The sequence below is a fragment of the Myxocyprinus asiaticus genome, chromosome 17 (genome assembly GCF_019703515.2).
Source record: "Myxocyprinus asiaticus isolate MX2 ecotype Aquarium Trade chromosome 17, UBuf_Myxa_2, whole genome shotgun sequence".
Taxonomy (NCBI): domain Eukaryota; kingdom Metazoa; phylum Chordata; class Actinopteri; order Cypriniformes; family Catostomidae; genus Myxocyprinus; species Myxocyprinus asiaticus.
The window spans coordinates 49,148,057-49,175,954 of NC_059360.1; the positions used below are offsets into that span (position 1 = coordinate 49,148,057).

General features: G+C 38.2%; 1 protein-coding gene across 1 annotated transcript in view; it reads left to right on the forward strand.

Moving 5' to 3' along the window:
• LOC127455157 (ryanodine receptor 3-like) overlaps nt 1-27,898 on the forward strand; it is a 201,482-nt gene that overhangs the window by 148,235 nt on the left and 25,349 nt on the right. Inside the window, exons 68-84 of the mRNA XM_051722783.1 lie at nt 1,764-2,004; nt 3,473-3,560; nt 3,941-4,033; nt 8,168-8,182; nt 12,423-12,593; nt 12,680-12,739; nt 12,837-12,971; nt 14,705-14,817; nt 15,625-15,721; nt 21,881-21,990; nt 22,129-22,180; nt 22,259-22,312; nt 22,411-22,510; nt 22,598-22,677; nt 23,511-23,587; nt 25,373-25,446; nt 26,336-26,353. Of these exons, the coding sequence (XP_051578743.1) occupies nt 1,764-2,004; nt 3,473-3,560; nt 3,941-4,033; nt 8,168-8,182; nt 12,423-12,593; nt 12,680-12,739; nt 12,837-12,971; nt 14,705-14,817; nt 15,625-15,721; nt 21,881-21,990; nt 22,129-22,180; nt 22,259-22,312; nt 22,411-22,510; nt 22,598-22,677; nt 23,511-23,587; nt 25,373-25,446; nt 26,336-26,353 (1,578 nt within the window). The remainder of the gene's footprint in view (nt 1-1,763; nt 2,005-3,472; nt 3,561-3,940; nt 4,034-8,167; nt 8,183-12,422; nt 12,594-12,679; nt 12,740-12,836; nt 12,972-14,704; nt 14,818-15,624; nt 15,722-21,880; nt 21,991-22,128; nt 22,181-22,258; nt 22,313-22,410; nt 22,511-22,597; nt 22,678-23,510; nt 23,588-25,372; nt 25,447-26,335; nt 26,354-27,898) is intronic.

The window sequence follows — 27,898 nt, forward strand, 5'->3', positions numbered from 1 at the left end:
TTATCCGCACGCTGGCGGGCAAAAAATGAACGGATTTTTTAAAGCGACATATCAGACGAAACTAGAAACTGTCCTCTTTACACCCAAACAGGTTTCAATGAAAAAACATAGAGATTTCTTACTAGAGGCACTTTTGTTGGCGCTGCATCCGTAGGAGCACTTCACAGAAATTGACGTCATGTTGTTGTGTCATGTGACTTGGTGTGGCAAAAGTTTAACATGTAAATGACAGTCTAGAGTCTTGTGAACAGTATTCAGTCGGTTTTTATTCATTTTAATTATGCGTTGCATATAGCGAAGCCAAAATACAACGTCCACGCAAGTGGACGCAGGGTCGCACGATATTAAAGGTTTTTGATACCGTAAATCAGGCGTATTTGTTGATTTACACTACTTGCAATTGGCATTCCACTAATAATTAACACAACGTGTCTTCATTTGCAACACTAGATTTATTGTGTTAGCATTTCAAACCTAACAAACTTCTTGTTCTCAATTTTTTATTTTTTTATTTAAGTGTGCATGTGCTACCTTTCTGTAAAATACAGCAGAGGACGGCAGATATTGGATTTTGCCTATAACAATATCTAAGGTGGGCCCCTTTTCCCAATAACGATTGATCTTAGCAGTTAAGAGCATTTTCTACAAGCGATTTTACAAACGTTCGTTATTTTTTACATGCACTTCCCAAACCTGCACTTAAAATGAGCATGCGAGGATGCATTTTAAGTGCTATTTAAGAGAGTCGCTGTCCATGTGTAAAGTGCTGAAATATGACCTAGTGCTGCTCATCATTGTAACTTCATTATATTTGTGCATAACTTTATAAACATTTGTAATTTACCTCGCTGGAAATATTTAAAGATATTTTCTTAAATATTCAACATAATTAACTACATAATTACATAGTGTTTTGCAAACATTTTTTGCTGAATGATCTATTTCTTATACACAATCACTGTTCTGTTCATTAGGTGTGCATTTTGTATATTTTTTCACAAATTGCTCTGGATCGAGATGAAAGTTTCCAGGATCAGTGAAGACCCTGTTATCCTGCCAATGATGAGCATTAATTGACTATAACGAGGTTCACCGTGTTATTGCATAGCGCAAAATAAGCAGACATGTGGAAGCTGCGCTTTAGTGACATTCACCAATCAAACAGAGGTCTGTTCTTTACTCCTAAAAGTGAAAACGGCAACAGCAATGCTACATGTGCGGTGCTACATAACACGTGGAGCGGGTGAGAGCACCCTTGAGTGTCAGAGAGGAAGAGGAGATGAGGATGATGAGCCAATATATGGATGATTTTCATGCTCGGCAGCAAGTGATTTACTTTTTTACAGTTGGTCAGCCGAAATATCGGTTTTGCCAATTTATCAGTGCCGATAAATTTGGAACTATCGGTTTTCGGCAGAAATTAATTAACTCCCCCACGATGTGTGAGTGATTGTTTTACATTTCACCTCCAGAGACTGCAGTTGTACTCCAGATCACTGCAGGGGACAAAAACTGTCGCTGTTAATTTCTTCCGAAAACCGATAGTTCCTGATCTATCGGTACCGATAAATTAGCAAAGCTGATATATCGGCTGACCTACTGTAAAATAAATAACATCGATCTAATGCAGTGACATTCAGGCATTAAGTGTGACTCATGTTAAAACACTAATTCTAATCTCACATACTATTTAGTATAGCTAGTATGCAAATTAGTATTTAGCCTGTAAATTAATTAATGATGTGACATTGTGTTTGTTGTAGTTTATGCTCAGCCGATCATCAGTAAAGCACGAGCAGACCTGCTGAAGACTCACTTCCTACCCACACTGGAGAAACTGAAGAAGAAGACGGTGAAAGTGGTGATGGAGGAGGAGCTTCTGAAAGCCGATGGCAAAGGCGACACCCAGGAGGCGGAGCTTCTCATTCTCGATGAGTTTGCGGTGCTGTGCAGAGATCTGTACGCATTCTATCCGATGCTTATCCGCTACGTAGACAACAACAGGTAACATGAATATATAATGAAAGAAATTAACGCTGATAGAGGTGTATATCTGGAAATTATTTAATATCTGAGAGCCTTTAATGACAAGATAGATGAAACCTGTGCTTACTGGCTCAAATCAAAAGAGCACCCAGGTCCCTATAAAAGTCTGTGAGATTTTTTGCCCATTTTATTGTCCACCTGGTGAAAATCACAAGTAGGGCTGTCACGATAATGAAATTTGGCTGACGATTAATTGTCAAAAAAATTATTGCGATTATAGCGATTAACTGTCTGTTTTAAGGCTATGACGATTAATTGTCTCATTCAGGGCTTTCACGATTAATTGTCATATAAATTGTCATATTAAATTATGCTTATAAGCTCTACTTTCCAATGCATGTAGACATTATGACCAAAACTGAACAAGTGCTTTGAAATTTACAGATAAATCACAAGTGTTCCAGTTTGATAATTTATAAAACAAATTGCACTGAACATATTATTACAATCAGTAAAAACATCAAACTGATCTAATATCTATGTGTCATATGTTGTTGGAAAGCTCTCAAAGAGTAGAATACAACCAGCCTATTTGTTTTACTCACAGACAAAAATATAGCAAGTAATAGCTAAGATATATGTCTTTGACAATTATGTTAGTGTTGCTTATATGCCGCATTTTCGCTTATAACTTCAGGAAATATAAACGGAATATAAAATATCACATAGCATTACTTAGAGGAGGTGATTATCTTTCAAACAAGCCCATACACAAGATAATCTGATGTATAGATCATTAGATAATCCACATGAAGCACAATGTTACATATGACCACCAGGAGATGGCACCAAATACATGACACAGACTCAATGATGACTCAAATGACACAGAATGAAACTCATTCTGTGAAATCTCATTACTAAAATCATGTCTGCATGCTATGCAAACCTTTAGTCATTGTTGTGTTTGCATGTGTAATTAGTTCTTATGTACAATTATTATGTTTTATTTGTTTTGAGATATTTTTGGACACTATTATAAATTCTTTTTATCCTTTTTTTTTTTTGTGGAGTTATGGGCCTTACATTTTGTGTAGGCCTCTGAAACAGGACATTTTTAAAAACACATTCAGAGCTTAAAGGGTTAATTTAACAAACATCCCTTAAAAATCTATTTTAACACTATTCTAATGATATAGCCTGTATCCTAGAAAGTTATTAAAGATGGCACATAGTGAGGCGAATTACATTTACATTTTACATTTATGCATTTGGCAGACGCTTTTATCCAAAGCGACTTACAGTGCACTTATTACAGGGACAATCCCCCTGGAGCAACCTGGAGTTAAGTGCCTTGCTCAAGGACACAATGGTGGTGACTGTGGGGATCGAACCAGCAATCTTCTGATTACCACTTATGTGCTTTAGCCCACTACGCCATCACCATTATTTTATTTTAGTTGACTTGCTGTTCCATCATTTTTAGGTCTCGTTGGCTGAAGGAACCCGACGCCGATTCAAACGAACTCTTCAGGATGGTGGCAGAGATTTTCATCCTGTGGTGCAAATCACACGTAAGATTTTGTGCTTTCAGAGTCAAGACCGTCAGCAGTGTGTGAGGCTCGTTTAAAAACAGTGTCTTTAATCTCATAGTCTAGAGAAAGTAATTATTGAGTGCTTTGTAGTATTTTAATTGCACACAGATCAAAGAGCAGCCAGTGTCACAAAATCACTTTAAGAGTTCATGTTTTGGGTCGACAGTAATGCTGCTGGAATGAAAGTGTTACCCAGAGTAAATCCTTCACTAATGTAGATTAACACATTTAGCTTTAAATTCAGGCCAAATGCAAGAGGAAAACTTTTATATATATCCTTTAGCACTTGATCATGCAAAATAATATCGGCAATAATAGCCTCACCTTTTTCTCTTTTTGTCTCTGTCTGTCTCCTGCAGAATTTCAAAAGGGAAGAGCAGAACTTTGTTGTTCAGAATGAAATTAATAATCTGTCCTTTCTCACCGGTGACAGTAAAACCAAACTGGCAAAGGTAAAACAGTCAGATTAATGTTTATTGTGTTCAGAATATTCACAGATGTGCAGCTGATAGAATAATCAGACAGACTCAGAGATTAAAGTTTCATATTAGCATGAAGAAGTCTCTCTCTCTCTCTATTATAATTCAGTTTTAATTTTTCCCTCTTAAATGCACATTGGCTCACACTACAAACCGTCCACTAACAATGAATGTCATAAATACACTCACACATGCTGCAAACCCATATTAAAAGTGAACATGTGTCATTTCTGCACCATTAATGGCACTGAAACAAATTGCACAAATGTAAAGCATCCAATGGTTGAGCCAGTATTGTTATGTCTGACCCAGTAGCGGCACTCAAACATACCGATTTCAGTTTTGTGTGATGCAGAAATTACACACCTTACCTTTAATGATTAATATCCTCAGACAGAGGGGAAAACAAACTTCTCCTTCATTGTTTCATCACTTTCAGGTTTGTTTTCATAGCAAAACTAATTTTTTCCTAATGATACTAATAATATACTTTTACTGATCTTGATTACTGTAAGTAAGGGTTAATCCACGGCTAATGTAGGTGTGCATTAAACTATTTCAATGCATGAAGTGGAGGCGAAGAACCGACCCTACGTGAAGTGCTTTGAAATCTTTTAACGCACACCTAGCCGTAGTTTATCCCACTTATACCATGGTCACTTGCCAGTATTGATTAGTTAAAGCCGTCAGTGATTTTTGCAGTGCAAATTTCGACTGGAAGAATTAAAAATAACAGTTAACTTTATCTACGGGTCGTTAAATCTTGGGTTCTGCCCATTCTAAATCAGAAACAGAGACAAAGCAGTGCGATAATATCATATTTATTGGAATAAATTAAATAAAAAGCTGTACGAATAATTGGAAAAATGGACATTAGTTTTTTGGAGACCACACACTGTAAAAACCATTCATTTAAATGCACAATCTAGAAATAATAATAGCCGCATAATGTAGAAGGGTTGGCACTCCTAAGAACATGTCATATTTAATTTCTATTCTTTGTCATTTTCACATTAACGAGGAGAAACTGGCGTTGCGAATGTGACATCTCTTTGTTACAAACGTGATAGTAGTAAAAGTGGCGCATGATGAGGGGAAAAACATCCAAAACTCCTGCAGACTTTGACCTTTGAGACATGGATATGGTATAATTAGCACTTGTGTCCTTTTCTAAGTTTCCTAATCAAAATAAATCATGCTCGTTTGTTTTACATGCATCAGTCCAAACGCAACAGCCAGCGTTAGATGAAGTTTTGAAGCGTGTCTTACATTTTCTGGTGTCTTCTCAATGACTAAAATCCACTTCAGACACTTGGTGAACTTTAGAAACAATGAGTTAAAGGGTTCACAGGCTGGACAGTGCAGATTCACTGGCTTTTTACCAACATGTTAATCCGCATGGGATAAGAATAATAGGTATTATCTATTATCTTTTCCGGCGCGAGAATGCGTAGCCCTCAAAAAGTCTAACATGAACAATTAGCATGGGACTAAAATCAGTGAGAAGCTCTGGTAATTAGGCTGTTACATTACCCAGCATCCCATATAAAATAACCACGTCCATATAGGGCAGAGAGAACAAAACTATTTTATTTTTAAAGTAGTGTACATCAAGGCATTGTTTGTGCAGTTGTTATTTGCACCATGAAATATTAGGTCGTATGCCAATATGACAAGTATTTTTTTGTTTTTATATGTCTAATTTCTTTCTCATTTCATGCCACTCTGCTCCAACATCGCTCTCGCTCAAAAGCACTCAAGAGCGATGACTTTTGAACTTGAGCGTTGGAGTTGAGCGATCGCATTTGAGCGAATATTTGAGTGGCGCTACAACTCGCTCCACTCCGCTCGCATACTCTGCAGTCAGCTATGTGTGATCAAATGGCGCCCTCTAGTGGGTGAGTGTGGCACATGCTGAGCAGCACAACAAATATTAGATGAGATTTATCATTTTACTATTCAGATCGTCTTGCTGGACAATGAAAGACACATTTGATAGGTCCCGGTTTCCTTCTCTCCCCCTCTGTGCAAAACATAGCAGAATGTCAAACCATACCTTCCTTACAAGCCCTAGAGGTGTGTTAGAAGAAAGTGCAGGTGCATTCTTAATTATCTCCACGTCGGACTCAGTAAAAAGCCATTGCATGACTTCGTGATGTTGTGTTTTGTGATGTTACAGACCGGTTAATCCCAGCTCTGTTATTCATCAGACTTGTTATACTAAATTTGCATTCCGAAGTCGTTTAAACAGGCATAAAAATCTCACAATGTCTCATTACGGAGGACAGCAGAGTAGGCACTTTAATATACAACAGTGATTAAAACTGACTTCAACTACCTGTGCATTATGTAAGGGATGATGTACAGTCAGCCGGTTGTTATTGCAAAATAAATCCCTTCAGGGTGACACAGTACAAGACCTTATCCTAATCACCCTGTCAGGGTTTATTTTACAATCTAGCTTATTACACGGCTACTTACCAAATAAATAAATAAATTACCATGAAATGTTGATTTGTGTTGAAATTATGTACTTATATGAGAAAAAATAAATTACTGAGTTCTGTTGGTTTACTTTGTGAAAATGACTGTCTGCTGCTCATTATCCAGCTTATTACAAGACAATGAACCACGCTATGAAAACAAAAGTTCACTTCCTGAGCCTATGTCTTACAAATCTTTTATTTTTCTCTCTCTCAAAAAATTTTGTTTTTTCCTCTATTTTTTCTGCTGAAGAGGCAACACATGAGAGATTTATTTATTTATTGATTTTTTTGCTTGCTAGCTAACAATTAGCATGCGGTACCAACCTTGGCCACCAGGTGCCACTATCAGTAGGCATGAAATCTTACAAGGTGACAGATGACAACTGTGGTACCTGATCTGTTGATTTATAGTTGTATAATACACTAACAAGAATGTTTTGCTAATTTTAATCAAGGAATGAACATATATAATGTGTGAGAGTTTACTAATACATGAAATCCCACAATTAAATGAATATACCCCAGGTTACATATGTTTCATATGACAGTCGTTGTCAAGTGTAACAACGGGAGTTATTTCTAGTTGTTTGATGGCATTCACCACCGGGAATATGGGTGCTGCTATTGATAATGTGCTTTTTTAAATTGTTGGCTGATGATAGATGTCTTTGGCCATTTCGACGCCTCTCGTTGTAGTAGGCTGAGTAACAATGCATATCCTTGAGAATTTCACAGGCCGATGAACAACTAGACAGCTGGACGATGTTTGAATAGAAAGCCTACACTGTTTCCTCAAGCATCTTCCTTTAACTCGACACAGCGCCGAAGCGCTATTGAGTTCATTGATTTGGGCAACGTTAACACGAGTCATGCCTTTAAACAGTATTTAAAACTGAAAACACAGTGTGAGGCTCCAAAACAGTTCAGGACTTCCATACAAGACTACTTGCCCAATAAATAAACAAATAGACGTGAAACATTAATTGGAGTTTAAATGATTTTATTAGCTTACTTGTAGAGATCCGAAAAGTAAGAAAGATGACTCGCAATGACAGGTCTGATACGTCTAAATTCCTGTATGTGCGGTTGTTACTCAGAGATACCAGACCACTAGATGGCGCCGTTGACCAATCAGAATCGAGTATTCCACAGCGCCATGTAATATACAGTTTTAACGCACGCATTAGACCATGGTATAAATGCATGTATTTATTAATGCAAAGCTATATTAACAGAACACATATAGCTTTTGATTTTAGTCCCTCATGATACACATGTAAATAACATGATACATTTATAACTCACACAGGAAATGGTGAATGATTTGCTCAAATCTTAACATTATAAATTTAATCCCATGACAGGAAGACTGAAGTTTGTATGTTTTTATATCTGCCAATTGATGCAATTTGCCCAAAATTCACTTTCCAAATATACGTTTTTTGAATACGGATCATAACAACTAGATTAAATTATTTATTTTTTTTATAAAAGATGAAGCATTGGCCTTTTAACCTTCTCTGTTTTCAACACCGTTTCCTGTGTGAAATGTATTTTTCTAACCCTATTATTTGCCTGTGCTTGTTTTGTCTTTATTTCTCCTGGTCTTGCTCACTCACAGTCGTTTCTTCCGAAGGTAAAGTGAGCATGAACTCTATATAAGCTGTTATAAACTCTACAGTACATGAGCTGTGTTAGAGCTGCCATCATCACATGTCTGTCTATCTGTCTGTGTGTCTATATAATGTCTGTCTGTGTGACAGTAAAGGGGAAACGGTAAATAAACAGCAGTATTAATCAGATGGTGAACTGCAGTATAGTCAGTGGTGTCTCTTTTATCTGAGTGTTTTGTGTTGTTTGTAAGTTTCCTCTCGCCGCTGTGTGTCACAACATATTTGAGGGAGGGCCAAAGATGCAATATGGCAATGAAAGGTGTTTTATTGAAACAAAAAACCAACAAAATACAAACAAAACTCTCACGAGGGAGAAATAAAAGATAAGACAAAAATAGAACTGAAAACAAACCGACTAGGAAAACTAAACCAAACAGGAAACAAAAACTCTCGCTAGGGAGAAAAAAACGAACCAATAAGACAAAAGGAATGGAGAACAAACCAACTGGATAACAGGACAGGATACAAACTACACGACCGGAACTGGAGACTGAACATAACACAACGATCTGACGGGGAAGACAAGACAAAGGAGAGAATATAAAGAGGAAGGGAAGATTGAACATAGGTCCTGCCAATAATCACAAGCAGCATGAATCAGCATTGCCATGACAATGCTGACTACGCTGCTGAGCAGCACCTGTGGGAAACACGAGGGAAAGAGGAAAACAAAAGAGAGGTGAGGTAACTGTCACAATCCTGCCACATCACGAATTAAAACTAGGCCAAAATGGTAGGATCATGACAGTCGCCCCACCCCAAGGGACGACTCCCAGGGGAACAACCTCTGTGGCCATGAGCACTGGCAGTGACAGGGGAACGGCCTCCGTGGCCGTGAGCCCTGGCAGAGACTGGGGAACGGCCTCCGTGGCCGTGAGCCCTGGCAGAGACTGGGGAACGGCCTCCGTGGCCGTGAGCCCTGGCAGAGACTGGGGAACGGCCTCCGTGGCCGTGAGCCCTGGCAGAGACTGGGGAACGGCCTCCGTGGCCGTGAGCCCTGGCAGAGACTGGGGAACGGCCTCCGTGGCCGTGAGCCCTGGCAGAGACTGGGGAACGGCCTCCGTGGCCGTGAGCACTGGCAGAGACTGGGGAACGGCCTCCGTGGCTGTGAGCACTGCCAGAGACTGGGGAACGGCCTCCGTGGCCGTGAGCACTGCCAGAGACTGGGGAACGGCCTCTGTGGCCGTGATCACTGGCAGAGACTGGGGAACGGCCTCCGTGTCTGTGGACACTGGCAGCAGCATGGGGACAGCCTCCGTGGGCACTGGCAGCACCTGAAGAGTTGGAGCCCTTCTCCTTCTCCTCCGCTTCTGGACGGTATGAAGCACAGCAGTGGTAACGACCGTCGCCTCCTGGTAGTCAGCCACGGGCTCCTCCGCCTCCTGGCAGTCAACAGTGGGCTCCTCCACCTCCTGGCGGTTGGCAGCGTTAACGGCCGCCGCCTCCTGCCGATCGGCAGCAAGAAGCCAGAGAGGCGCCTGAAGGAGCTGCAGTTGACTTGGCCATCTCCTGGTGGTCAATAATGGGCTCGGCGGATGTCTCCAAAGACACCGGCAAAGGGAGATTTTGGGACTTGGTGTTCCACCCTTGCAGCAGACGTTCCATCTCTGCCAACTGGCAGAGGTGGTCCACCAATCCCAAAATGAAAAATCTAACCCAGCTCCTCTGGATGGATAGGCTTGTCCAGACCTGCCAAAAAAATTAGCTTGAGGATGGTCTCATCAATACCCTGTCCAGAGGCTGCTACGGCCAACTCCTCAGCAAAGATGTTGACGGGACGACCGTGCTGAAAGCAGGCCAAGGGAATGGGCAACCGGGTGAGGCACTGGGAGACCAATTCCTCAAGGGCCGGAGCTGGGTTCATTAAAACACCCCTTATGCCTCCACTGGGTCCAAATTTGGTCAGATCGTTCTGTCACGATATATTTGAGGAATGACCCAAGATGCAGAATGGCAATGAAAGGTGTTTTATTGAAACAAAATGAAATGAAAACCAACAAAATACAAACAAATCTCTCACGAGTGAGAAATAAAAGACAAGACAAAAATAGAACTGAAAACAAACCGACTAGGAAAACTAACTGCTGATCAGCACCAGTGGGTAACACGTGGAAAAGAGGAAAACAAAAGCACATGGACAACCTGAGAGAGGTGAAGGAAACTGTCACAATCCTATCACATCACGAATTAAAATCAGACCAAAATGGCAGGATCATGACTCTGTGTAACTTGTGTTGGTGTTTTCTGATGAAAAGTGACAACAGAAGCTTTCAAAATAGTTTAGAAATTCTTGTCTTTCATCACTGAAGAGGAAATTACATGATTGTTTAAAGCAACATTCCCATTTGGGGTTTGCCACATTCTTATGCCGTCTCAAACTCGAATTACTTTCTTTCTACTGCAGAACACAAACAGAGATATTTTGATGGAGATATGAGGTGTGTTTGTCCATACAATGCATGTTAATGGGGTCCAACTCAATCAAGCTCCAAAAAGAACGTAAAGGCATCATAAAGGTAATCCATAAGACTCCAGTGGTTTAATCCATGTCTTCCGAAGCGATAGGATCAGTTTTTAGTGTGCATACATTGATAAAAGTTGATTCCATGTTTTCATGTGTTGTTTGTGTTCATTTTAATTTTGGAATCAATAAAAATTGTTAATGACAAAAAAATGTTATAGCGATGTATTTAAAATGCCAGCGGACTTGCATGAAAAGTGACTCTTATGTTGGGATAAATAACAGCTTATTTTAATAAAGTAAAAGTGACATTAATGATTATATTGTTATTGATATTTTAAAATGAGTATTTGCTCTACCACCCCTGGAGTTCACTAGTTCGAATCCCAGGGTATGCTGAGTGACTCCAGCCAGGTCTCCTAAGCAACCAAATTGGCCCGGTTGCTAGGGAGGGTAGAGTCACATGGGGTAACCTCCTCGTGGTCGCTATAATGTGGTTTGTTCTCGGTGGGGCGCATGGTGAATTGAGCGTGGTTGCCGCGGTGGATGGTGTGAAGCCTCCACACGCGCTATGTCTCCGTGGCAACGCGCTCAACAAGCCACGTGATAAGATGCGCGGGTTGACTGTCTCAGACGCGGAGGCAACTGGGATTTGTCCTCCGCCACCCGGACTGAGGCGAATCACTACGCCACCACGAGGACTTAGAGCGCATTGGGAATTGGGCATTCCAAATTGGGAGAAAAAGGGGAAAAATCCCCCCCCCCCAAAAAAAAGAGTATTTGCTGAATATAAGCAACTTGTGCTTGGTTAAAATTTTGAATATTATTTTATTGAAAAACGCCCCTTTGAAAGATTAAAGGGTGCAGAATCCAAAAACAACAACTATCCAAAATGGAAAAAAAGGGAATGCACACCTGCAGTGCTCCCATGAACAGGATTTTTTAATAGATGTGACGTTTCGAGTGTACCGCTCTTCCTTTATCAGACTTGAATTAAAAATGAAAATTAATAATAGGACGTGATTAATTGATTAATTTTAAAGGACGTTTTGTCAAAAGACTAAAACAAAATTATCACTGACCGGGCAACCGCGTGCAGCGTCAAAGAATCACCGTCTTGATGCCTGAACTGTGTCCAGTCATGCCGGATATCAAGATTTATAGTACAAACGTACATTTTTATTTGTTTCTCACTCAAAACTGATCATATTGCTTCAGAAGACATGGATTAAACCACTGGAGTCGTATGGATTACCCCTTAAGATGCCTTCGTGGAACTTGAAAATTTTGGACCCCATTGACTTGTATAGACAAAAACACCTCATACTGTATCTCCATCAAAATTTCTCTGATTGTGTAACGCAGAAGAAAGTTATACGAGTTTGAGATGACATAAAGGTGAGTAAATGATGAGAGAAATATCATTTTTGGGTGAACTATTCCTTTTATAATTCCTAAATGTAATTTATTAATCAGATGAAGATCATTTTTAGAATAACTTTTCAATGGAATAAGCTAAAAGGCTTTTTGTTACAGTGATTTCGGTAGGTAAGGGGTGTTCTTTAGCACAGTGTGCAGCAGAGCAGCTAAAACTGGATAAAATTAAATGTTTATCTGCATTTACTTCAGCTTAGAACATGGCTCATCCAATCAGAATTGAGAGCTGAAACTATATAAAGCAGTTTCTCCAGAACCTTTGATCAGGGCTGTTTACAGTGTTGTGTTGCGTCCCTCTCTGTCAGTCTGGAGGTCAGGATCAGGAGAGGAAACACAAGAAGCGTCGTGGAGATTTTTACTCCATCCAAACGTCTCTGATCGTCTCAGCTCTGAAGAAGATGCTGCCCATCGGTCTAAACATGTGCACGCCCGGCGATCAGGAGCTCATCCTACTCGCCAAGACACGATACAGCCTGGTACAGAGGTCATGGGGTCAGGGGTTTAAGTTCACTGATATGTAGTCTGTATGTCTGTGAGGTAACACTTTTGTTTGGTCGTGCAGAAAGACACGGATGACGAAGTGAAGCAGCATATCAGACAGAACCTGCACCTGCAGGAAAAGGTGAGACGGTCACAAAACAATGACATCATATTCACCTCATCATCACACAGTGATTAAAGTGACGCTAATGAGACTTGTGTCTCACACACACTGTCAGTCTGAGGACCCCGCTGTTCGCTGGCAGCTCAATCTTTACAAGGACGTGATCGTGAAGACCGAGGAAACTTCAGATCCAGAGAGAACGGTTGAGAGAATCCAGAGTATCTCAGCCGCTGTGTTTCATCTGGAGCAGGTCAGGAAGAGCTCATTACACATTTATCATTAGCATGATTAAACTGATAAAGTTTGTCAATGGAACTTTTGACAAATCTGTTGAAAATAACAATAACTGTAAAATCCCACTTCCATGAGATACTGATACTCCAGTCATATCAGTGTTCTCAAAAATACTGTTTTATTTTATATGAAGTGGGTTGGGTTATTGATATCACATAACCAGTCGAACACTATACAGTCTTATCTAGATGACCCCATTATTATTAGATAGCTTCACCTCTAAAATAAATGCTTTTCTATAGTGGCATCTGCCACTGTTGTTTTTGTATGACTCTGCATCTACTGTATGCCACTGGCTTACAGTATAAAGTTCAAGACCACTGTCGGCCATCATATTGGCCATCAAAACATAAACAAAACTGAGTGCTAAGTGATTTTTTTCATGGAAAGACATGCAAAACATTTTCCTACCCCCTGAAAGATATTACTGAAATAAGTGTCGTGAGATATCTCTGTGACAGCTCTAGACGTTGTAAACAGCAAACAAAAATGTGTCCGTAGACAATGATGCTTTCTGCCTGTCAATCATTTAGCACGTTCTCATTGTATTGTAGTTGCAGGGAATTATTGAGGCTTAATGCCATTTTTATGCCATGTTGTTCATAACAGTTGTCAGCTGAGGGCGCTATTTTGTTATTTTGACAACCGTTTCTGCTCCTGTCGGACTCAATGAAGCTCATTTGGTATCTTTGGAGGGTGGGGTTTTGGAAAGAGGGCGTGGCTAATCCAACGGTTAATTTGAGGGTAATTCTAGAATGGCTAAAATCGCTTACAGCACCTTTAATATTATATATAAGTATAAATAAAGAAATGGGCTTATAGGTATTCCATGTCAAATAAACCAAATTTTAGAAACTTCCTCAGGTGAAATTTATTATTTTGTTAATACTTCTTCTAAAGAAAGATAAACATAAATGATGATGAAAGACAAAATATTAAATGAATATTTATTGAGTAATCCATTATTTTGTAGAGGGGGGTCAAAATTACAATTTTCACCTATGATTTTGGAGCAAAACTACAGGTAAAAAAAATAACCTTAGAAAGGTGTCAGTGTCATTATTTTATTTGTACACAGAGATTGGTAGATCTATTACTAAAATCAGTTGACTTCAGCACTTATTGTTGCATTATATGCCAATGGTGTGCCTCCAAAAATTGGAAAAAACACTTTTTTTGTGTTGTTTTTCCAAAGTTGGAGTGTCTATAACTCTAGAAGTTTTAAAAATATCTTAATATCCTTTTAGATTCTGGTTCAGAACAAACTTTTCTTTTTGTATCTTTATTTTTAAGTCCCTATATGATTCATTTCCAGAGATATGTGGCTCTCAATGTGGCTCCATCCGAAAATCTTTACATTCTACCCATTTTTAGTGGTCCAAAACCAAATCTGGGTCACATGGTATAAAGCTAGTTTTTCTTGTCCAACACAAAAGTGTGAAGTATAAATAATGTGGAAACTAGAAATGTACCTTTTATTTGTTCACATAAAAAAAAGAAAAAAAAGATTAAATCTCAATATACGAGAGTCCAAATTACACCCAAGACCACTTTAATATGAACCATCATAAACAACAATTACTGAGAACAACTTTATATTATACTTAGAATTTTTTAAAATATATTTAAAGTATAGAGGATCAAAAAAGAAAGAAGTTTACGCTGTTTGTTTCTCATCTTTCTCTGTAGGTTGAGCAGCCGTTAAGATCTAAGAAGTGTGTTTGGCAGAAGTTGTTGTCTAAACAGCGTAAGCGAGCTGTGGTGGCGTGTTTCAGAATGGCACCACTTTATAACCTGCCCAGGTAACATTCAAGAGCTCCTCCCACTGTCTGTCTGTCTGTCTGTCTATCTGTCTGTCTGTCTGTCTGTCTGTCTGTCTATCTATCTATCTGTCTGTCTGTAATCAGGATCAGGATCTGTGTAGTTATTTCAGTGTTCTGCTGAAATAATTGATTTAATGTGCTAAACTGAGGAATGTTATTCATCGTAATGATATCACTGATGAGGGAAGATTTAGCCTGCCTAAATATCACATAAATCTGTTTTGTAGGCATGTGCTTTTTATTTCTTTACTCTTTCTTTTCTTCTTTCTCTTCATGTCACAACACTGTTCTTAGGCACAAAATTAATAATTACTTCCTGAATTCGTACCGTCACTTTTGGCTGGACAGAATTCTTGAGAGTTGTGATTATGACTGTCTGCTTGCGGTGTTAACGGTAATGTAACGCTCAGAAAACGCTTTGTTTGCTTTTTGTAAATCCCCCAATTCTGGGCCATGGTTTGGACAATAACTCACACAAACTATCTGACGGGTCATCTGACGAAAACAAACACATTTTCTCCTCTTTCTAAAGTGTTTTGTTGAATCACAGACGTGTTATGTTCATTTGTGAGGGCTTTGCCTCGACTGTATTTTCTAAAGTTCCAATAAGTTCAGATGAATTTATATTAATGCCATTATTTTCACCAGATGACCAATCAGATTAACCTAAACTAACTTATTAACCTTCAGCCCTCCAGCACTTCCTGTTTCCAAAGCTCTTGTCTTGTCAGCATCCTCCTTTGGTATGTTAACCCTGCCTAACCTCTATCCCTCCCTCCGGCTCAGGCATCGCTCGATTAACCTGTTCCTCACGGGTTATCAGAGACTGTGGATAGAAGCAGAGATGTACTCGTTTGAGGAGAAACTAGTGCAGGATCTCGCAGTGAGTAACAGAGTTCTGTGAATCTCACCTCTAATTTTGTGGTGCCACTTTAATTGAAGAGAGGACTTTTGTGTCATAAAATCAATGTTATATTTCTAAGTGGGTCTGCAGGTTTCTAAACAAGCCTTAAAAACCCCCTGAAATCCAAAGTAGAGTTTTGTGGATTTAGTTCATGTCTGTTAGCTTTGATGCTAGTTTACTCCTAAATGTTGGCAAAATAAACCTTTACGACGCAAAAACTTTTCCCTCGAAATAAGTGTTGTTTCCTCGCAATAAGTTTTGTTCCCTCACAAGAGTTTTGCGTTTCCTCACAATAAGTTTTATTCTCTCGCAATAAGTTTGCATTCTCTCTCGAAATAAGTTTTGCTTTTCCTCGCAATAGTTTTGCATTCCCTCGAAATAAGTTTGCGTTTCTTCGCAATAAGTTTTGTTCTCTCGTAATAAGTTTTGCGTTCCCTCGCAATAGTTTTGCACTTCCTCACAATAGTTTTGCGTTTCCTCACAACAGTTTTGCGTACCCTAGAAATAAGTTTTGCGTTCTCTCACAATAATTTTTGCGTTCCTTCACAAGAGTTTTGCATTCCCTTACAATAGTTTTGCGTTGCCTCGAAATAGTTTTGCGTTCCCTCGAAATAGTTTTGCATTCCCTCGCCATAGTTTTGCATTTCCACACAATAATTTTCGTTCCTTCGAAATGAGTTTTGGGTTCCCTCGCAATAGTTTTACGTTCCCTCGAAATAAGTTTGTGTTCCCTTGCAATAGTTTTGCGTTTCCTCGCAATAATTTTCGTTCCCTCTAAATAAGTTTTGTGTTCCCTCGTAATAGTTTTACGTTTCCTCGAAATAAGTTTTGCGTTCTCTAGCAATAGTTTTGCATTTCCACGCAATAATTTTCGTTCCCTCTAAATAAGTTTTGGGTTCCCTCGCAATAATTTTCGTTCCCTCTAAATAAGTTTTGGGTTCCCTCGCAATAATTTTCGTTCCCTCTAAATAAGTTTTGGGTTCCCTCGCAATAATTTTCGTTCCCTCTAAATAAGTTTTGGGTTCCCTCGAAATAAGTTTTGCATTCTCTAGCAATAGTTTTGCATTTCCACGCAATAATTTTCGTTCCCTCTAAATAAGTTTTGGGTTCCCTCGCAATAATTTTCGTTCCCTCTAAATAAGTTTTGGGTTCCCTCGCAATAATTTTCGTTCCCTCTAAATAAGTTTTGGGTTCCCTCGCAATAGTTTTACGTTCCCTCGAAATAAGTTTTGGGTTCCCTCGAAATAAGTTTGTGTTTCCTCACAATAGTTTTACGTTCCCTCGCAATAGTTTTGCATTTCCACACAATAATTTTCGTTCCTTCGAAATGAGTTTTGGGTTCCCTCGCAATAGTTTTACATTCCCTCGAAATAAGTTTTGGGTTCCCTCAAAATAAGTTTGTGTTCCCTTGCAATAGTTTTGGGTTCCCTCGCAATAGTTTTACGTTCCCTCGAAATAAGTTTTGGGTTCACTCGAAATAGTTTTACGTTCCCTCTAAATAAGTTTTGGGTTCCCTCAAAATAAGTTTGTGTTCCCTTGCAATAGTTTTGGGTTCCCTCGCAATAGTTTTACGTTCCCTCGAAATAAGTTTTGGGTTCCCTCGCAATAGTTTTACGTTCCCTCGAAATAAGTTTTGGGTTCCCTCGAAATAAGTTTGTGTTTCCTCACAATAGTTTTACGTTCCCTCGCAATAGTTTTGCGTTCCCTCGCAATAGTTTTGCATTTCCACACAATAATTTTTGTTCCTTCGAAATGAGTTTTGGGTTCCCTCGCAATAGTTTTACGTTCCCTCGAAATAAGTTTGTGTTCCCTTGCAATAGTTTTGCGTTTCCTCGGAATAATTTTCGTTCCCTCTAAATAAGTTTTGTGTTCCCTCGCAATAGTTTTACGTTTCCTCGAAATAAGTTTTGCGTTCCCTCGCAATAGTTTTGCGTTCTCTAGCAATAGTTTTGCATTTCCACGCAATAATTTTCGTTCCCTCTAAATAAGTTTTGGGTTCCCTCGCAATAATTTTCGTTCCCTCTAAATAAGTTTTGGGTTCCCTCGAAATAGTTTTACGTTCCCTCTAAATAAGTTTTGGGTTCCCTCAAAATAAGTTTGTGTTCCCTTGCAATAATTTTGGGTTCCCTCGCAATAGTTTTACGTTCCCTCGAAATAAGTTTTGGGTTCCCTCTAAATAAGTTTGTGTTTCCTCACAATAGTTTTACGTTCCCTCGCAATAGTTTTACGTTCCCTCGAAATAAGTTTGTGTTCCCTTGCAATAGTTTTGTGTTCTCTAGCAATAGTTTTGCATTCCCTCGAAATAAGTTTGTGTTCCCTTGCAATAGTTTTGCGTTCTCTAGCAATAGTTTTGCGTTCCCTCGAAGTAAGTTTTGCGTTCCCTCGTAATAAGTTTTGCGTTCCCTCGCAATAAGGTTTGCGCTCCCTCGGAATAGTTTTGCTTTCCCTCGCAATAAGTTTTGCGTTCCATGTCAATAAGTTGTGCGTTCCCTCAGAATAGTTTTGCGTTCCATGGCAATAAGTTGTGCGTTCCCTCATAATAGTTTTGCATTCCCTCGAAATAAGTTTTGCGTTCCCTTGCAATAGTTTTGCGTTCCCTCGCAATAGTTTTTCGTTTCCTCAAAATAAGTTTTGTGTTCAATTGCAATAGTTTTGCGTTCCCTCGAAATACGTTTTGCGTTCCCTCTCAATATTTTTGCGTTCCCTCGCAATAAGTTTTGCGTTCCCTCACAATTGTTTTGCGTTCCCTCGCAATAGTTTTGTGTTCCCTTACAGTAAGTTTTGCGTTCCCTCGCAATAGTTTTGCGTTCCCTCGCAGTAATTTTGTGTTCCCTCGAAATAAGTTTTGCTTTCCCTCACAATAGTTTTGCGTTCCCTCGCAATAAGTTTTGTGTCCCTCGCAATAGTTTTGCGTTCCCTCACAATAGTTCACTACCTATAAATTATCATCAAGCGATTTCATGGGGTCTTTATGGGGGAAATCAGCAAATCTAAGAAATGAGATAAAGTCCAATATAAGCTCTTCAAATACAGTATTACAGTCTAAATTCTGTTCAAGCAGAATTCAGATTAAACACCTATTGGTCACATTCATGACATCTCTGGCATTTCCGAGAGTGTCATAACTTTCGTCTCCCATCTGTGATATCAAACACTCAGATTTACTGGTAACATTTGTTGTAGATTTCCTTCAAACGTTCCAGTAAATTGGCATCATGATAACGTGATTGTTGATGTTGAGTGTGTCAGTGAAGGTCATCGACATAAGACTAAATGAGGATGAACACATGTGCTGCATCCGAATATCCATACTTTCCTACTACATATAGAGTATGCCAAAAACAATATGCCAAAGGAGTAGTATGTTCGAATCTACAGTATTCATGAAGCCGTAAGTGAGAAATACCCGGATGACCTACTATTTCCAGTGAGATTTTGAAGTGCGGATCAACTGGACAATTAACGAATTAATTCCTCGGGAGCTGAGGAGACGTCACGTTCAAAACACTGGATTTAAAATAATGGCGGTGAATTGTGAGGCGGCAACTCTTTGCAACTGTAAATGCTATATATACAAAGATAATTGTTCCTTGTGCTTGAATGGTGCTTGTTTACAAAACCAAAGAAGATAGTCATATATTCGGGTCATGATGCCAATGTCCCTGAATGAAGTATGTCTGAATTCTATTCATACAACTCGCATGCATACTTAAAATAGTGTACTGTTTTGCCGGCAGATAAGTGCGTCCTTCATCAAATACAGTACATACTGTCACAGTACGTGGTTTCGGACGCAGCAATGATGTTTCCTCTGCGTGTTCGCATCTTTTACTCCTGTACTGATGCATGCTGGGACTGTTGGTGTTAACTCACCCAAACCATTACACACGACCCATCATACTGCTTTAACTACCTACTGTATGCCAGCTCACCTGATATCTACTGAACTGTATCTACCAATCATCACTAACTCACTGCAGTACATGCTATCATGGTACTGTCATTGTTTTGTGGACGTGTTATCATGTAAGTTCCATAGAGTGTCATGTAAATGCCATGACTTATGGGAAAAGCCTTGGTCACACTACACTGCACTTTATTCATTCCCATTCAAATGCATCTGAAACTGTAAGATCAGGAGACCAATTTTCCTTGTGATGCCCCTTATTATCTCTAAAGCCTATATTTACACCTACCTATAACATAAGGATGCTAGGGAGTCAAAATTTGGCACTACACTGGTTTACTCCACAGCAAAATCTCCAAGTAATATTTGACTCAGTTTATGTGTTTGCAGTCTGAATTGAATGTGGTGACTAAAAAAAAAAAAAAGCCTTTCTATTGCGTTGTGTTTGCTGGCTGTGCTCAACAACAAAATAGTGTGATGTGTAGTGAGATTCACGGAACAAAAAGAGCCAGTTCTTTTATTGAATCTCTCCAAACGACTCACCAACCTACGACTATTTCAGTCTGACAAATCCTTCGAACTGAAACAAGTTTTTAAGTGTTACCCAAGTTTTGTGTACAAAGTTTGTTTAACTTAAATCAGTCATTACACTTATTCATATGATAAAATACACATTTGCAACAGTTTTTTGTTGTTGTTGTTGTTGTTGTTGTAATAAATTATTTTAGCATTTCTGAAATTTAAAGATAAATCAGAAGTGTTCCGTTTTGAAAATGTATAGAAAACTTTGCACTGTACATATAATTGCAATCAGTAAAAACATCAAACTGATCAAATAGTCATGTGTCATATGTTGTTGGAAAGCTCTTAAAGAGTAGAATACAACCAGCCTATTTGTTTTACTCACAGACATAAATATAGTGAGTAATAGCTAAGTATATGTCTTTGACAATTATGTTAGTGTTGCTTATATGCCACTTTTGCTTGTAACTTCATGAAAAATAACTGGAACATAAAATATCACAAACCATTACTTAGAGGAGGTGATTATCTTTCAAAGGAGTCCACACACAAGATAATCAGATGCATAGATCATTAGATAATCCACATGAAGCACAATGTTACATATGACCACCAGGAGATGGCGCCAAATACATGACACAGACTCAATGATGACTCAAATGACACAGAATGAAACTCATTCTGTGAAATCTCATTACTAAAATCATGTCTGTATGCTATGCAAACCTTTAGTCATTGTTGTGTTTGCATGTGTAATTAGTTCTTATGTACAATTATTATGTTTTATTTGTTTGGAGATGTTTTTGGACACTATTATAAATTATTTTTGTAATGTTATAACTTTTGATTGCTTTGTCGTATCAACACACAATCTTTCTCAGACACAATGTGATTGGGAACAAAACAAAAGCAGTTTTTCGGAGCCACCTTATTTACACTCAGATATATATAATGTCAAATCAGAAAAAGAAGAAAAAAGTAAACTTATGGCTCAATTTTGTTTTGTGATTTTTCAGCAGTTTCTTAGGCTGAAGGTCTCAGAATGTATCATACTCTTTATCATTAACATTTTTTGAAAGGTTTTCTTTACAATGATACCAAACACTTCGCCCTCCTCGTTTTGTTTTTGTTTTTTGTCGAGTTATAATCCTTTAGTTTTGGGTGTGCCACTGAAACAAAGTATTTAAAAACATCTGCAGAGCTTAAAGGGATAAAAAAGTGATTTAAACAAATCTTTAAAATAGTTATAATGTGTAACAATTCAGCCCGCTAGTGATGCCACTTAGTCCCATCCGGCACGGGACCTAAAATGAGTTTGACACCCCTTGTTTATGGTGATCATGCAGTACCAAGGTATATATTCAAGTACCGTAGTATTACCACCACATCACTGAACTATGGGATCACCACAATACTTTTCTACAAGGGTGTCGCAGTGTGTTGTGTGCATGTTTTTTTGTCTGTAAATACACATATGCATGATCTACAGCATCATACTTTATTATGAATTTCTTTTTGTAAAAAGGAAAACAAGGTAAGTTACAAAATTACTGATGAATATTAGCTGTTTACTGGTTACAGACTCACAGTCATCATTAATGAGACATGTATGTACAACATTACAATAGTCACAGTTACAGATGCTGTACAGGTGTTATTACACACTGCTGAAGTTTAGTGTGTGTGTGTGTGTGTGTGTGTGTGTGTAGAAGACACAGCCGAAGTCTGATGAAGAGGAGGAGGAGATCACAGACACTCAACCAGACCCTCTTCATCAACTCATCCTGCACTTCAGTCATAACGCACTGACAGAACGCAGGTAAACACACACACACTTCATTATGATGACTACAGGCCCAAACCCTAACTCTAAAACTTAAAAAGAATTATTTATTTTTACCATAATGTGACATTAAACTTTTGAAATTACCTGTGTTTTTCTCTGATGTCATTTCAGTTGTTTGGAAGAGGATCAGCTGTACATCGCTTATGCAGATATGATGGCAAAGGTACATGTGATGTTCTAGAAGCGTTGTGTGATGAGAGAGTGTCTGTGATGTAACACTTCTGTTCTTCATCATCTGTAGAGTTGTGCTGAAAATGAGGAAGAGGATGAGGAAGGCAAAGAGAAAACATTTGAGGTGACCACACACACACTGCAGGACAGATTGTGACTGTTAGATTTGATATGAGTAAATAATCTAATTCATACTTTGATGTGTGTTTGTGTGTGTATCAGGAGAAGGAGATGGAGAAGCAGAAGACTCTGTATCAGCAAGCGAGACTTCATGACAGAGGAGCAGCAGAGATGATCTTACAGATGATCAGTGCCAGTAAAGGTACAAACACACACACACACACACGTATAGATGGCAACACACACTCCTGTGTCCCTCCATCATCTCCGTCTGTCTGTGAATGTTCAGGTGGTTTGGGTTCAATGGTGACGTTCACGCTGAAACTCGGCATCTCCATTCTCAACGGTGGAAACACTCTAGTTCAGCAGGTGATCAATATTACAGTGATTTCCCATAATCACAGGAATTTGGGTTTGTTATAATACATTCATTCATGCTTTTGTAAGTAAATTTTGTTCAACTATGGAAGTAGATTAATGAAAAATATATTTGAAAAAAAAAAAGGCATGTTGAACTGCACTAACTGAAAAATAAATGCACTGCATTAACAATGCTTGCATTTTTGGGGATGCAATTTTTTCAATCGAAAACATTTTGCACAAATGTCATCATTAAAAATTAAATAATGCATATTCACCTTCCAAAGTTCAGATACAAAATATGTATTTATTTATTTTCAATTTAAGGTTGATTTATTTGGTGAGGACCTCTGCCTGTTGCTCTTGATTTTCATCAACACTCAATTGCACCACCTAGTGGTGAAGAATAGTAGCAGCAGGTGAAGAGCAATGCCGGGATGTGCAAGGTAGAATTTCAAACCGAATTTGAACTACAAAAATTTTAGAGGCGAATTTGCAAAGCAAAATATAATTTCCTGAATGTTACCAGTTGAATAGTAAATATGGGGAGAAAAATAATATTTTGGAAGGTACATACTTATTATTGAATTTTAATAAAATTTTGTGCTAAATGATTTCAATTAAAATATTCACAGCTTAAAAATGCTATTGCATCCCCCAAAAAGCAAGCACTGTTAATGCAATGTATTTATTTTACAATTAGTGCTATTCAGTGTGATTTTTGTTTCAAAGATATTTGTCATTAATATACTTGCATATTCAAACTTTCTGCATATTTTAAATGTGTGAATATTAAAGACACTGCGATGATGTTTGTTACTGACAATAAATGTACTGCACAGAAAATGTTGGACTATCTCAAGGAGAAACGAGACGTGGGATTTTTCAAGAGCTTGTCAGGACTGATGCAGTCGTGCAGGTGCTAACACACATAAACATGACAAAACCTTTAAAATAAGCAAATTACTGGAGACACGTTTGATTTTTTTGTTATATCATGTAGCTTAATCATTATTGTTGTTGTCCTTCTTGTTATTATGTTGCTTTGACAAACCAAACATACAGTGGCAAGAAACAGTATGTGAACTCTTTGGAATTAGCTGGTTTTCTACATTAATTCGTCATAAAATGTGATCTTATCTTCATCAAAGTCACAAGTATAGACAAACACAATGTGCTGAAGCTAAAAACACACAAACAATTAAAATCTTTCATGTCCGTTTAAACTTTCACAGTGCTGTGGAAAATGTAAGTGAACCTCTAGGCTAATGACATCAACAAAAGCTAATTAGAGGCAAACCTGGCATCCAGTTAATGAAGCGAGATTGGAGGTGTGGGTTAGAGCTACTTTGACTTATAAAAAGCACTCAAACATTGAGTTTGCTATTCACAAGAAGCATCTGCTGATGTGGATCATGCCTCACAAAAGAGATCTTAGAAGACCTACGATCCTACGAATTGTTGCTTTGCATGAAGCTGGAAAGGATTACAAAGTTATCTCAAAGAGTTTAGATATTCCTCTGTCCACAGTTAGACAAACTGTCTATAAATGGAGATGATTTAGTACTATAGGTACTCTCTCTAGAAGTGGCCGTCCAGTCAAGATGACTCAAAGGGCACACCGCAGAATGCTCAATGAGGTCAAAATGAACCCTAGAGTGACAGATAAAGACTTGAAGGAATCATGGGAACTGGTTAACATCTCTGTTCATGAGTCTACTATACAGAAAACATTAAACAGGTATGGTGTCCATGGCAGGACATCATGAAGGAAGCCGCTGCTTTCCAACAAAAACATTGCTGCACGCCTGAAGTTTGCCAAAGACCATCTTGACACTCCACAACGCTACTGGGAAAATGTTTTATGGACTGATGAAACTAAGGTTGAATTGTTTGGGAAGAACATGCAGCACTACGTATGGCATAAAAAGGGCACCGCATACCAACATGAAAACATCATCTCAACGGTGAAGTACGGTGGAGGGAGCATTGTTATTTGGGGCTGATTTGCTGCTTCAGTGCCTGAACTGCTTGCCATCATCGAGGTAAAAAAGAATTCCCAAGTTTATCAAGATATCCTACAGGATAATATCAGTGTGGCTGTGTGCCAGCTGAAGCTCAGCAGAAGTTGGGTGATGCAGCAGGACAATGACCCTAAACATCGAAGTAAATCCACTACAGAATGACTTCAAAAAAAGAAAATCCACCTTTTGGAGTGTCCCAGTCAGAGCCCAGACCTTAACCCAATAGAGATGCTGTGCTTCCTAAGAATATGTCTGAGTTGAAGCAGTTCTGTAAGGAAGAATGGTCCCAAATTACTTCTGAACGTTGTGCAGGTCACTTGGTTGAGGTTATTGCTGCCAAAGCAGGATCGACTAGTTAATAAATCCAAGGGTCACTTACTTTTTCCACAGCATTGTGAATGTTTAATGAGATGTGTTCAATAAAGACATGAAAGATTATAATTGTTTGTGTACTTGTGACTTTGATGAAGATGACATTTTATGACCAGCTAATTCCAAAGGGTTCACATACTTTTTCTTGCCACTGTATCTATCCATTTATCTAGCTTTCTGTCCGTCTGACTATTAAACTTCAATTTTTGAAGGCTTTGTCAAGCCAACATCAACATCTGTCTTGACACACTTTACCTATCTAGTTTTAATTGTTATTAACAGTATTTTTGTCATTATTTATTCTGCAGTGTTTTGGATCTGAACGCGTTTGAGCGTCAGAATAAAGCCGAGGGTTTGGGAATGGTGACTGAAGAGGGCTCCAGTAAGTCACACACACTCACAATTTATTGACAAACACAGTGACATTTTCAAACATAAATCTTTCTGCTCTGTTCACTTGTGTTTCTGTGGGTCAGTCGAGTTTTAGGGTTTTGAAATTGAGACAACATCACACAATCTCTCCATTCTGTAATACTGCACTTTGATGCAGACACATAGTGCTCTAGATTAACAAAATGACCATTGTGTTCCTCATAAAGACCTTCATTACAAACATTTACTTCCTAAAATGAACTGATATTTACAGTCACCACCAGTTTTAACTTATGACTCAACATTAGATATCTAATTATGCATTAAAAGAACTAATTATTCATATTTGTTTAATTGCATCTGTTAATAACAATAAAGATCTGTGTAAATGTATCTATAATAATATGTTATGTCAGTAATTCATTGTAATGTTCACAGCAATGCCTCATGTTCCTTTATGACATATCATGCTGTTTTAAAAGCTTTCATGCAATTTCTATAGTCTTATAAGAAATGTATATTGCTTCATGGTGCAATATTAAAGTCACAAATATATTAAGTTTGTATTGCTTTTTAATTTTTTTTTACCATGGTTTCCAATTTCTCTTGAAAGTGCATCTTTTGTTTGGGATTCAATTATCCATCACAAAGACTCCAGCGCATCTCTCTCTCTCATATAACGTTTTTGCATAGGTTGTCATTCATTTGTCAGTTCATTCTCATGTAATTCAGTCATAAGTGACGGTGATGTTTAAAAATCCTTTTAATCTTTGTCAATGTGAAATATCTCTGGTTCTTCTGGAAGTTTCTGTGTCTTCTCCTTTGCTTATATCTGCTGTTTTCTGCTGCTTTATATGTTTCTTTCTTTCTTTCTTGTCATTCTGTTGTCATCGGTGCAGTCAACGTGAGGGAGCGCGGTAAATACACGGTTTAGATTCTATCTGTGTGTCATCGCTCCTGTCTGTCTGTCTCTCTTCCTGTCTATCTGAATGTGTGTTTGACTGCTCATGTCAGTGCATGTGTCATACAACAGAACATAAAATCAGACCGACGGTTACTATCCTTGCTCTTTCTCTATTCTTTAAGTTATTTCTCCTCTTTCGATCTTCCTTTGTGGCATAATGTTGATTACCGTCTATGAAGTTTATAGGGCAAAGAAATAAACTTTGAAATACACATATTTAAACATTCAAACATATCTCAACAAGGCTTACACGTTATGTGTGAACTCGAAACTTGTGTATGATAGAATCACTTAAACAGCCTTCACATGACTCGTGTCAGGGCGTCAACGCTCCATTCAGTGCAGCGTCAAGCAGCGCTTTGAACTTCACATGTAAAGCATTGTGGATAGTGTGCGCATCACGATGTTCTTTGTGAATTTAAGTTAGTTCAATAACAGTGGTCTATGGATGCTCGGAAACAATAAGGTAAATAGCCTAATTAACCCTTTGAGCTCTGAAGGTGTTTTTAAAGATTTCCTGTTTCAGTGGCATACCCAAAATTAAAGTCTTATTACTGGAGGAAAAAAACAAAACAAAACAAAAAACAAGAAGGGTTAAGTGTTTGGTATCATTGTAAAGAAACATTTTAAATTTTTAAATGATATAGCTTATGATACATTCTGAGACTCCTAGCCTAAGAAAGTGCTGAAAAAAAAAAATTGAGCCAAAACTTTACTTTTTTTCTTATTTGACATTATATACGTATCTCTGGGTGTGAATAAGATGGCTCCAGAAAACTGCTTTTGTTTTGTTTCCAATCATGTCAACTGTATCTGAGAAAAAAATAAATAATTTGTTGATAAGACAAAGCAATCAAAAGTTATAGCATTACAAAAATAATTTATCATAGTGTCCAAAAACACCTCCAACAAATAAAACATAATACTTGTACATAAGAACTAATTACACATGCAAACACAACAATGACTAAAGGTTTGCATAGCATGCAGACATGATTTTAGTAATGAGATTTCACAGAATGAGTTTCATTCTGTGTCATTTGAGTCATCATTGAGTCTGTGTCATGTATTTGGCGCCATCTCCTGGTGGTCATATGTAACATTGTGCTTCATGTGGATTATCTAATGATCTATACATCTGATTATCTTGTGTGTGGACTCGTTTGAAAGATAATCACCTCCTCTAAATAATGATATGTGTTATTTTATGTTCCGTTTATTTTTTGAAGTTATAAGTGAAAATGTGGCATATAAGCAACACCAACATAATTGTCAAAGACATATACTTAGCTATTACTCGCTATATTTTTGTCTGTGAGTAAAACAAATAGACTGGTTTTATTCTACTCTTTGAGAGCTTTCCAACAACATATGACACATGGCTATTTGATCAATTTGTTGTTTTTACTGATTATAATAATATGTACCGCGCAATTTTTTTAAATAAATAATCAAAACAGAACACTTGTGATTTATCTGTAAATTTCAAAGCACTTGT